The 12781-nt window shown below is 44.3% G+C and overlaps 1 protein-coding gene and 1 long non-coding RNA gene across 2 annotated transcripts in view; one reads left to right on the top strand and one right to left on the bottom strand.

Moving 5' to 3' along the window:
• Positions 1-7752, bottom strand: part of LOC111962799 (uncharacterized) — an 8169-nt gene extending 417 nt beyond the window's left edge. The window contains exons 1-8 of the mRNA XM_023986124.2: positions 7376-7752; positions 7192-7286; positions 6294-6853; positions 5121-5177; positions 4280-4379; positions 3754-3981; positions 3329-3478; positions 2084-2198 (exon numbers count right to left, since the gene is read on the bottom strand). Of these exons, the coding sequence (XP_023841892.1) occupies positions 2084-2198; positions 3329-3478; positions 3754-3981; positions 4280-4379; positions 5121-5177; positions 6294-6853; positions 7192-7286; positions 7376-7456 (1386 nt within the window). The 5' untranslated portion in view covers positions 7457-7752. The remainder of the gene's footprint in view (positions 1-2083; positions 2199-3328; positions 3479-3753; positions 3982-4279; positions 4380-5120; positions 5178-6293; positions 6854-7191; positions 7287-7375) is intronic.
• A 1695-nt stretch (positions 7753-9447) lies between these two features.
• Positions 9448-12213, top strand: LOC139022552 (uncharacterized). The gene is made up of 3 exons (XR_011479746.1): positions 9448-9563; positions 9982-10044; positions 12057-12213. It is a non-coding gene; the product is annotated as an uncharacterized lncRNA (long non-coding RNA).
• Positions 12214-12781: the final 568 nt, after the last annotated feature.

The following is a 12781-nucleotide window of genomic DNA, read 5'->3' as shown; positions in this document are numbered from 1 at the left end:
ATTTCACCAGTCACCACTTCACCAATCAGATTCACCATCAAACCGTTCACCAATCAGATTCACCACTCACCAACCGTTCACCAATCAGATTCACTAGTCACCAACCGCTTCACCAGTCAGATTCACTCGTCACCAACCGTTCACCAATCAGATTCACCAGTTCACCAACCGTTCACCAGTCAGATTCAATCACCACCATTCACCACAGATCTAGTCACAACCGTTCACCCAATCAGATTCACTAAGTCACCAACCGTTCACCAGTCAGATTCACCAGTCACCAACCGTTCACCAATCAGATTCACTAGTCACCAACCGTTCCACAATCAGATTCACCAGTCACCAACCGTTCACCAGTCAGATTCACCATCACCAACCATTCACCAATCAGATTCACTAGTCACCAATCGTTCACCAATCAGATTCACCAGTCAGCAACCGTTTACCAATAGATTTGGCCATCACCAGCCATCACAACACATTAAGCCTGAAATAGCTCTAATATATCATCATCTCATCATCACAGTGTTCTCACCGTTCTTTAGTTGGGTGTGTGTGCAGGGGGACAGTGGGAGCTGGACAATCTCATTCTGACTCTTAAAGCTGAGGGTGGTACAGCGTACCGCTCAACATCCGTACTAGATCCGATCAGACACCTGGAAAAAAATAAGAATATAACGAAAAGTTATGGAATTGCACTTCGCTTAATATATATCTATAATTCTAACTAAACCTTTTAATCCTAACTAAACCCTATCTTAATCTCTAACTTAAACCTATCTTAATCCTAACTAACCCTATCTAATTCTATTAAATCCTATCTTAATCCTAACTACCTTATCTTAATCCTAACTAACCCTATCTTAATCTATCTTAATCTAACTAAACCATTTTCCTAACTAAACCCTATCTTAATCATATCCTAATCCCGATTTCAACATATCTTATCCTAACTAACCACAAGAGAGATTCCTAATGGCATAAATAATATTCTCACCTCTTATGATAAATGTACTGGATGGGTTCCTCTATTCAAGTTATGATATACAATAGAGGCAATACCCACTTTAGAACTGAAATGGACCGATCAGCATGATGACATAGTGGAGTAATCCACAGTATCAGTGGGTAACATCGTCACCCAGAATCCCTGCTTTGTTACAAGCCGTAGCTGTCAGAGAGGCCTATCATATGACGGTGTTGCCAGCACTGGGACTCTCCTCTTCTCTTGACTGAGGCTTGTACGTGAAGGGCCTTACAGAGATTGGGATTACAAACCAGTAGTTGTAGACTAAACTGGATAGCCTATTATAAACTGGTGGGTAAGCCCTGAATGTGATGGCTGGACGACGGTATATAGACCGTAAACCTCCTGGGCTTATGTGTTATATTTTTTAGCTTATTTGGTTTCTTTACTTACCTTATATTAGGTGAGGTCAGATTAAAAAGAAATATGAAACGAATTTGTACATTTTACCGTTTATTCCTAATTGGCATAAATAAATTCTCACCTCTTATGATAAATGTACTGGATGGCTGTTCCTCTATTCAAAGTTATGATTACAATAGAGGCAATAGCCCACTTTAGAACTGAAATGGACCGATCAGCCATGATGACGTAGTTGGAGTATCACAGTATCAGTGGGTAACATCGTCATGCCCCACATCCCCTGCTTTGTTACAAGCCCCCGTACCGCTGTCCCAGAGGCTATCATATGACGGTGTTGCCCAGCAACTGGGACTTCCTCTTCTTCTTGACTGAGCTTGTCAGTGAAGGGCCTTACAGAGATGGGGATTACAAACAGTAGTTGTAGACTAAACTGGACTATAGCCTATTATAAACTGGGTGGGTCAAGCCCTGAATGCTGATTGGCTGACAGCCGCGGTATATCAGACCGTACACCACACCTCCTCGGGCCTTATTGCTTAATTAGCTTACTCTTGGTTTCTTTACTTTACCTTATATTAGGTGAGGTCAGATTAAAAAGACAACTATGAACGGAAATTTGCTCATTCACGTTGAGCTACATCCTGTATTGACTGAACTGAAATTAAGTTGACCCCATGGAACCCTGGTCCTCACCTGAATGACTATCCTCTCCTTAACCCCAGTCTGCCAGATCCATTCCTTAGTGACAGCTCCTTCTGGGTCACACGTCATCCCACCACGCTGATCCCACACAGCAGTAACAGTCCCACTACAGACAACAACAGTTCACAACAGGTCACAATTAGATCCATCTATGTCTGCTTTACTCACAGCAGACATACTCACAATCAGCACACAGTGTTTACTGCCAGCTAACATAATCCCTGGGGATCCATTGATTAAAGACCAGTGGAGGCTGTTGAGAGGAGGACGGCTCATAATAATGTCTGGAACGGAGCCAATGGAATGGCATCAAATGGAAACCATGGAAACCACGTGTTTGATGTATTTAATACCATTCCACCGATTCCGTTCCAGCCATTACCACGAGCCCGTCCTCCTCAATTAAGGTTCCACCAACCTCCTGTGTTAAAAGATCCTTTCATGTGATCTACGCCTCGAACTAACCAGTAGTAATCCACTGATCCAATTGAAGGCTTCCTCATACAGAGGTTTGGTTTGCTTCTAGCAGAACTTGGCTAGGCTGTCTGTGCTCGCATACTCCCGAAAGATCTTCGCTTTAAAAACAAGAAAATACATTACTATTACTACTAGTAATATTAATATTACTATTGTTAGACCCTCTTGAGCCACCGTAGCAACAACATAGCCAGAAACCACTTCCTCAAAATAGTCCAAGATAATCTAAGATAAATCAAGACATCTGTCATTCATTTTGACATTTTTTGTAGAGGTCTTAGTCAAGCAATTTTACATCTAGCTAAGATGTTTGGTGCAGTATTTCTCAAGTGAAAAAAAAAAAGCATTACAACTAATCGTCTCTCGTTGAATGACAAGAAACACTTCATGTTCCCACTCCTACTAGGAGTAGTACTGTTGACCAATCATCGTAGACATCGGCTACTGAACTTCGACTTGCCTCAAGAAACAGTGTTGTGTGCAAGAACAGCCGGGGGGGGGGGGGGGGGCAGCCGGAGACCAAAATGAACAAAAACGTCACAAACTGTTATGATTATATATGAGTGAACTGTTTCGACTGGGAAGCATGCGTCAGCCTTAGCTGAACCAGGAACCTAGCTCAGCTCAATTCATTCATTAGTACAAATAAATAGGTCGTTCGAGTCAGATACTGTACATACTGTTATTAGTGCCCCTATTTCTGTTAACTTTATTGTTTGAAAATTCTGTTCAATCTTTAACCATTTACCATGTGTTTACCTGAGTGGGTGTGTGACGGTGCCCTGTCCTACTGCGGTGATGCTGGCCAGTGTAACAGGGCTGAGTTGGTCACTGAACACGTTAGTATAGAACCCTCCACAGGACAGACCAGAGTGGCTCTGACACACTGCTACAAAACCAGACGGGTAGCTGGGAAGGGTCAAGGTGACGGCTAGATTAACACATTTAGATTTKGATATTAGAGATTTAAACATCAGTGTTGAGTTTAATTTTAGGAAGATGTTCCTCTCCCCACTGCCCTCATTCCTTGCCTTCACAGATCTCAGACAACTGGTTTCTAGTTTCTCTCATATAGCTTTCCCATACCTAGTGCTGTCAGATCTGTGAAGATTAGTGAATGAGGTCAGTAGCGAAGTAACATCCTGGAATGAAACAGCTTTAGTTGGAAACGTGAGAAAGGATACTATAGGAAGGAGGAACCATCATTGATCCTGTAGTGTAGTTTCTGCCGCGGTGAATCCTGGTCCTCCTGGTTCACCTCTGGTATCTGAGGGTAAGGCCAGGTCTTGCCTCCTCCTCCGCTTCCTCCTCCTGTCTTCTTCTGGTGTTTAAGGTGTGGCTTGGCATCCCCATAGTGACGGAGGATGGGTGGTTGGTTCAGCCCACTCTCTGCCTGCTCCGTTGTCTGTTTTCTAAATGAAGTCATACTGTATCATACTGAAGTCATACACATGGACAAATTGGCACACACAAAGGAATTGAAAAAGAGCCATTAGGGTGACATGGGGATATGTTGTGTTGCAGGAAAAGCTGTGGAAATAGAATACAATATTGTAGAGGCAACAGCAGGGAAGTGAACCCAGGTCGCTGGCATGAATGTCAAACACGCATCGTACCAATGCGATGAACCTGTTTTGGTGGGGATTGTAACATGGCTAATAACATAGTGAGGATCTCTACAACATAATAGAATAGAATAGACGTTCATACATGGGTATCTTAGCCAGTTGTAGCCTCTCTACCACCCAACGACACAGCTTAGTCCACTGAGGTTCCTCATGGATTGGCTCCTTAGGCTGGACGATCCAACCTGCATGTACCATACAATACAACTTTATTGTCCATAGGCTACAGCGTATAATGGGTATTTTTGTTCTYKKCCCCCCCCCCCCCCTCGCTGATAGCGCACATCACACACACACACAGTAAATAGAAGCACAGTGTCAAGCCGTAGTGTAGTCAGCGGCCCCTGAATGGAGAGCATGTTGTGAGGTTAAGTGCATTGGTCAAGGGCACAATGTGGGTACACTAAATGTCCATCTACCACACACTAAGTCAAATGATAAGATAACACGTGCCACTTAGCAAATTGCTTTTCATCCAAAGTTACTTGCAGTACAGTGAGCGCATACATTTATTTTATGAGTGTGTGTTCTCCCTGCGGGAATTGAACCCACGACCTTGGCTTTGGGTTCCAGCTGTGGCTCAGTTGCTAGAGCTGATAAAGCTGAGGCAGCACTACTACTGCTCTGTACCGTACATTTTTTAACATTTAATTATTTTTAAACTAGGCAAGTCAGTTTTAAGATCAAATTCTTATTTACAATGACGGTCTACACCGGCCAAACCTGGACGACGCTGGGCCAATCGTGAGCCGCCCCTATGGGACACCCAATCACAATACCAGATTCGAACCAGGGTGTCTGTAGTGATGCCTATAGCACTGAGATGCAGTGCCTTAGACCCCTTCGTCACTTGGGAGCCCCTAATCAGGTATATTGTCTGCATAGAAATGTCTAGGAGTAACATAAGGTGTGTGGTAATGTCCTACCTTGCTCTTCATAGGTTTTTGAAGAGATGGAGAAACTTATAGTTGTGGCCACATGAGCTGGAAGGAAATTGTTGAAAAACAGCTTGATGGGAATGTCAACTTGGTACAAAAGACACTAGCTCTACATGTATTTCCTGAACACTAGCATACATGTATTCCTGATACACTAGGCTACATGTATTTCCTGAACACTAGGCCTACATGTATTTCCTGAACACTAGCCTACATGTATTCCTGAACACATCTAGAACTACTAGACTTCATGTATTTCCTGAACACTAGGCTACATGTATTTCCTGAACACTAACTACCATGTATTTCCTGAACACTAGACCTACATGTATTTCCTGAACACTAGACTACATTATTCCTGAACACTAGCTACATGTATTTCCTGAACACAGCTTACACATGTATTTCCTGAAACACTAGACTCAATGTATTTCCTGAACACTAGCCTACATGTTTATTCCTGAAACACTAGCCTACATGTTATTCCTGAACACTAGTCCTACATGTATTTCCTGAACACTAGGCTACATGTATTCCTGAACACTAGCCTAACATGTATTTCCTGAACACTAGACTACATGTATTTCCTGAACACTAGACTTCATGTATTTCCTGAACACTAGACTTCATAGACTTCCTGAACCTAGTCTAAAGTATTTTCCTGAACACATAGACTTTGTGTATTGTTAGAGGGATCACTTATAGAACTAAGGAAGAGCTAATCAAAGAGAATCATCCACCCATTGTCTCAGTAACACCCATAATACCCCAGATGAGTGTGAGTGAATTATTAAGCAGGGAAAGTCAAAAGGCAGGAACTGGTTTTAACTGATTAACTGACTAAGGCCTTTTATAAACACCTGTGGCCTGTAGACCAACAATCTCTCCTGTAAACCAACCTAGCCTCTCCCACGAGCAGGAATGTCTTAAAAGTTTGACAGCAATGACTTAATATAGGTGTTTTAATGTTTATGACCATTTTCATTACTTATCCCAGGTCTAAAGTGGCCATGGTGAGTTTGGTTAATTAAAGTAGATGGCCTGTGGAATTGTACTGTGTAAATGTGAGACTTTTTTCAAAGTCATAATTTGACTTCCTATTYGAAAAGATGTCAACTAATGCAGTGGGTGAGTGATGACGAGTTCATGTTGAGGGTTCACCTTTTTGTGCATGGGAAACTGAGGATCTTTTGCGCAAATTGGAGTCTTGAGGCTGTCTCTCAGACCCATTTTCCATCTTGGACMGTTTCTGTTTTGTCCTTCTCTTTCCCGCCATCTGCCGAAGAGTCTCATCGAAATTCATGGAGCCCTTCGACTTGCGAGGTTTCCCGCCATCACCACTCCCGCTGCCGACACCCAACTTCCAAGATGGTTTGACATAAACTGCCCCTGCGGTCAAATCCTTCCATGAGTAATTCAGAACGTTCACGAGGCCGTGTGGAATACATCCCTCCTCACTCCCTTCATACTGCAAAAGCACACTCCCCAACTCGCTCAACAACTGAGGGGCCATATGCTTGTATGCATCCATCGGGTCCATGTCATCCAACCAGTCTGCTGGCACCGCCGCGGCCTCTGGATTCCTCTCATCACCACCCATGTCCAACGCTCCGTTGATAGAGGGCCAGGTATCTGGTTTACCAGTGGTAGAGGGATTATWTTGCACTTTGTGTGCATTGTCTTCATTCTTTGCTTCATATTTGTCATCGTTAACACACTCACTGTGAGCGCATAGAGTATAAATTAGAATAGAAAATATTGAAATTAAGGTTTGTTAACTTATAAATCATAAGTCAAGCACACACAAAACAGACATATAATTCTGGCCTGGGCAACTCCAGTCCTCGGGGCCTGATTGATGTCACAGTTTTGTCCCAGCCCCACACCAGAATTTAATAATCAACTAATCATGATATTCGGTTAAAAATGCAAGTAGTTAAATCAGCTGTGTTTGCTAGGGATAGGAAGAAAGGTGGTACACCAATCAGGCCGCCGATGACTGGAATTGCCCAGTCCAGCACGGTCTAACATGTATAAAGTCTATATGAGTTTAGCCTACCTTCTGATTGTTGCCAAGCGCACGCCCCCATTTGCTAGATCAAAGCAATGCTCCAAGGGCATTCTGGGGCGCTTCTTACGTCCCCGTCCTGTTGGCTGAAGAAGTTGTGAAAATTATTATCCATTATCCCAGTTTCCTCTGTTGCATGATATAGTTAATAATAAATAGTATATTTATTGGTTACCTGATCAAAGAAATAGAGAGGTCCGGGTCTAAAATCTGTCATCATCYTTTGTAAATAATTCCACTCAGTTATACATTCCATAAAAGTGTTGATTAACTCCCCACATGATCTACATCTGGTGTTAAAGACAAAAATATGAATCCCAGCAGAATCTCTAAGCTTGCACTGGGTGCCTGAATAATGTTCGACAATCCACCTCCCCGTTCATCTACTGTAAATGTAACCTTTATCCCTTTGAGTTTGCTGAAGCTTGTTGCTTGGATACACACACTGCGCCCGGCCCGTCTCCAAATGAGTTTACGCACCATAAATGATCGACTCATGGCAACAATCTGAAAGCATAACACCGACAATACAAACCACCGCCTCGTTCGGCTTCTAAAAATAGATTGCGGCTTGATCGCTTGATATTTTGCAAAAACGAGTAATGCGGCACAAGGTGGTCGCGGTCACCCAGTGCGCAGAGCGAGCGCAGTAACTTGAGATGAAAGGCTTGGGGACATAATTGGATGAGAATTGTTTACAGAGAAAGTGGTTATTCGATTCTGGCCTGCTTCCGTTATGGACCATTCACTGAGTGAGGAGATCAGTAGTGTCCCCATGCCAGGCTATTGGCTCATGATTTATATTTTATGTAGCCTTTTAAATGGCTGCTTTTCTTATTGTTTATACATGTCTAATTATATTATATTGAGCAACTAGTGTCACTGTGTCGATTTGTGTCGATTTGTAAATGACAACATGATCATCTATTTGACTTAGATTATACATAATAGTTCCTCTCCTACTATAACCTTGAAATAGGCCTATTATGATGAAAGACGAACAGCCTCAATAAAAGTTAGTAGCATATACTCTCCAGAGTTTAAGCACTACACTCCTATCTTGTCACTTGAGAAATGAAGATAGGACGGGCTTAGTTTTCTCTATTGAGGTCAAGCAGCTGCACAAAGTGCCTAATAGCTCATTATTGGCTCAGCTGCCTGTCTGCCTCGAGCACAGTTTCAGAATGTGGCCACTGGAGGCTCCCAGCAGTTTATGCGTCACTTCATTCCGAACGCCGATGATGGCGGAGCTCGAGATAGTGCAGCCTGAACCGGAGGCGCCCGAAGTTCTCAATGGGGACGCCGACGAAAACGAAGCGAAAGAGGACGCGGAGCCCTCGGAAACAGGGAAGAAAAAGAGAAGAAAAAAGAAAAAGAATAAGACCGCTGTCCCAGGTAAGAAAGAATGCATGATAGTGAGGATAAATTCCCGTTTTGGACATAGCGCATTATTGAGGGGTCCCCTGTTGTGCCACAGCGTAAAAAGACCAGTAAAAATGAGAAGCATGGGACTCTACTACCTGTCAGAAAGTGCTAATGTTCTGCCGCAGCTGTCACGGCTGTCCCGCACCTGGAAGTGAACGGGTACCGGTGCCGTTATGAGGGCTAAAGGGGAGATGCACATCTGGAAACGGGACAATGCCTCTCTCGAGGCTTGAAATCGCTTCTTCTATTGGTTTAATGGAATGCTGTCAAATTCGAAAATTGAAGAATGTTGCAGCGATGACATGACAGTCATATTAAAGGACTTTTCAGCACTTGTCTTCGTGCCTGTTAAAAGAGCTCCACTAGGGAGAAGAAAAAAACATGCGTTTAGCACTAAATGAATTGCTGACAAAACTATGTGACAAGCATAGGCTATACATTATCTTGTAAAAACACATGTGGGCATGGTATTATTTTCTGGTGTGTGTTAAACTATGTATCTATATAGTCCTGTTTCTGAAGGGCTATAGATGGCATGGCATAATGCTGCAGGGTACCTACATATGCCCTTGGGATATTGATTCCAGGTATAGATACAAATTATGCATTGCTCCTGCCAAGTTCTGTTCACAGTAGATGCACTTTCTCAAAATGTATCAATTTACCCACTTTAAGTGTGTGTGTGTGTGTGTTGCGCACACACGTGCATTTGGGTATGTGTGTGTGTGTTGCATGTGTGTGTGTGTGTTGTGTGTGTGTGTTGTGTTGTGTGTGTGGTGTGTGTGTGTTTGATTGTGTGCGTGTATGACTTTGCAGGCAGGGACAAATGAGTCCTGAGGGGGATGGAGATACGGGAGGAGGTGTTGGTGATGTGACGGAACAGTTGGAGCAGCAAGCCCTGCCCGAGGACATAGATAAGGAGGATGATGGAGAGGAGGGTATGAGTCTATGACTTCATCATTATCATCCTCATTCACCATTGTCCTTCTCATACTCAAACTCAACATGTGACCTGCGACATGAGTTTGGTGTCATTTAGTGTTGTGCGTTCACCAACTAGCTACATCACCTGCTAGCATTCTAGTGGCCAACGTGACTGACTGAACCACTTCTCAGTTCCTCTTTCACTTTATCATCCTTATCGTTCTCGTACAGATCTTGAAGTCCCGATTTGGCCCTTAATAAACCTAAACAAATMTATAATTTGACCTGTGACGTGAGTTGGCGTCTGCTGCTGCTGCCCATTACAGTAACTTCTTAAGTGCGAACAGTTAATTACAAGCGTACGTGAATTGTGACTGACCACGTTATGTCACGTTCGGTTAAGAGAATCTAAAAAGTGTATGTTTTRGACAGATGGAGAAGAGGGTGAAAACTCAGCAGGGAAGAAGAAGAAGAAGAYGAYGAAGAAGAAGGGAGGTGAGTTTGTTGTCGTTGTCGTACTTGGCATGGTTTCTCCCTCTGCATTGTTTGACTTCCTTTTGTTACCGCTTCAGAACCTTCAGTGGCTTTTACAGATGAAGYCCGTGTTTATATGTCTCGACTTGATTAGTTATTTTGCTTGAGAAGAGGTTTCCCCTACTAGACTGTCACTGCACCTGTATTAGTGATAAGAGTGCATTCGGGAAGTATTCAGACCTGTGAACTTTTTCCACATTTTGTTACGTTACAGCCTTATTCTGAAATGGATGAAATAGATTTTTTAAACCCCTCTCATCAATCTGCACACAATACCCCATAATGACAAAGCAAAAACAGGGTTTTATAAAATGTAGCAAATGTATTCAAAATATAAAACTGAAATATCACATTTACGTAAGTATTTAGACCCGTGTTAAATATCAGGGTTAGGGATAGTTATATACATGGTGTTATGCAGGTGTAGCAGGTGTCTAAGCTTTTATTGCCATACACCATGTACCATGTGTTGCTAATAGCAACAATGTGTTGCACATCTGCAGACGCTAACCTCTCTCCCATACACCATGTACCATGTGTTGCTAATAGCAACAATGTGTTGCACATCTGCAGACGCTAACCTCTCTCCCATACACCCTGTACCATGTGTTGCGACCATATGGGACCATGTGTTGCTAATAGCAACAATGTGTTGCACATCTGCAGACGCTAACCTCTCTCTTCCTCTCTCTTCTCATCCTCATCTCCCTCCTTCTCTCTATCTGACCCCTCTTTGCCCTCTTCCCCTTGTCCTCCTCTCTTCTCATCCTCCCCTCTCTCTCCCTCCCTCTCTCTATCTGACCCCTCTTTGCCCTCTTCCCCTTGTCTCTCTCTCTTCTCATCTCCCCTCTCTCTCCCTCCTCTCTCTATCTGACCCCTCTTTGCCCTCTTCCCCTTGTCCTCCTCTCTTCTCATCCTCCCCTCTCTCTCCCTCCCTCTCTCTATCTGACCCCTCTTTGCCCTCTTCCCCTTGTCCCTCTCTCTCTCATCCTCCCCTCTCTCTCCCTCCTCCTCTATCTGACCCTCTTTGCCCTCTTCCCCTTGTCCTCTCTTCTTCTCATCCTCCCCTCTCTCTCTCTCCTCTCTCTCTCTCTATCTGACCCCTCTTTGCCCTCTTCCCCTTGTCCTCCTCTCTTCTCATCCTCCCCTCTCTCTCCCTCCCTCTCTCTATCTGACCCCTCTTTGCCCTCTTCCCTTGTCCTCCTCTCTTCTCATCCTCCCCTCTCTCTCCTCCCTCTCTCTATCTGACCCCTCTTTGCCCTCTTCCCCTTGTCCTCCCTTCTTCTCATCCTCCCCTCTCTCCTCTCTCCTCTCCTCTATCTGACCCCTCTTTGCCCTCTTCCCTTGTCCTCCTCTCTTCTCATCCTCCCCTCTCTCTCTCTCCCTCTCTCTATCTGACCCCTCTTTGCCCTCTTCCCCTTGTCCTCCTCTCTTCTCATCCTCCCTCTCTCTCTCCCTATCTGACCCCTCTTTGCCCTCTTCCCCTTGTCCTCCTCTCTCTCATCCTCCCTCTCTCTCTCTCTCCCTCCATCTCCCCTCTCTATCTGACCCCTCTTTTGCCCTCTTCCCCTTGTCCTCCTGTCTTCTCATCCTCCCCTCTCTCTCTCTCCCTCCTCCATCTCCTTCTCTCTATCTGACCCCTCTTTGCCCTCTTCCCCTTGTCCTCCTCTCCTTCTCCCTCCTCCCCTCTCTCTCCTCCCTCTCTTATCCGACCCCTCTTTGCCCTCTTCCCTTGTTCCTCACTCTCTTCTCATCCTCCCCTCTCTCTCCCCCCCTCTCTCTATCTGACCCTTCTTAGCCCTCTTCCCCTTGTCCTCCTGTCTTCTCATCCTCCCTCTCTCTCTCTCCCTCCCTCCATCTCCCTCTCTCTATCTGACCCCTCTTTGCCCTCTTCCCCTTGTCCTCCTCTCCTTCTCATCCTCCCCTTTCTCTCTCTCCCTCCCTCCATCTACCTCTCTCTATTTGGGGAACAGTGAAGGGACAGACTGACCCTCCCACTGTCCCTATTTGTGAGCTGTATCCCAGTGCTGTCTACCCAAGGGAGAGGAATGTGAATATCCTCCATCTAAAGACGGGTATGTCACCTCTACCAAGTCCATTGGCCTTATGTAGTGTGATGGATATAGATCTTATGTAGTGTGATGGATATAGATCTTATGTAGTGTGGAGGCCATAGATCTTATGTAGTGTGATGGATATAGATCTTATGTAGTGTGATGGATATAGATCTTATGTAGTGTGGAGGCCATAGATCTTATGTAGTGTGATGGATATAGATCTTATGTAGTGTGATGGCCATAGATCTTATGTAGTGTGGGGCCATAGATCTTATGTAGTGTGGTGGCCATAGATCTTATGTAGTGTGGTGGCCATAGTTCTTATGTAGTGTGGTGGCCATAGATCTTATGTAGTGTGGTGGCCATAGATCTTATGTAGTGTGGTGGCCATAGATCTTATGCAGTGTGAGGCCATAGATCTTATGTAGTGTGGTGTCCATATATCTATGTAGGTTGGTGGCCATAGATCTTATGCAGTGTGGTGGCCATAGATCTTATGTAGTGTGGTGGCCATGATCTTATGTAGTGTGATGGCCATAGCTCTATGTAGTGGTGGTGGCCATAGATCTTGTCAAGTGTGGTGGCCATATATATTCTGTTATGTGGTGTCCATATATCTTATGTAGGTTGGTGTCCATAGA

Source organism: Salvelinus sp. IW2-2015, linkage group LG4q.1:29 (genome assembly GCF_002910315.2).
Source record: "Salvelinus sp. IW2-2015 linkage group LG4q.1:29, ASM291031v2, whole genome shotgun sequence".
In the NCBI taxonomy this organism is placed as follows: Eukaryota; Metazoa; Chordata; class Actinopteri; order Salmoniformes; family Salmonidae; genus Salvelinus; species Salvelinus sp. IW2-2015.
This window is presented reverse-complemented; position numbering and strand designations above follow the sequence as displayed.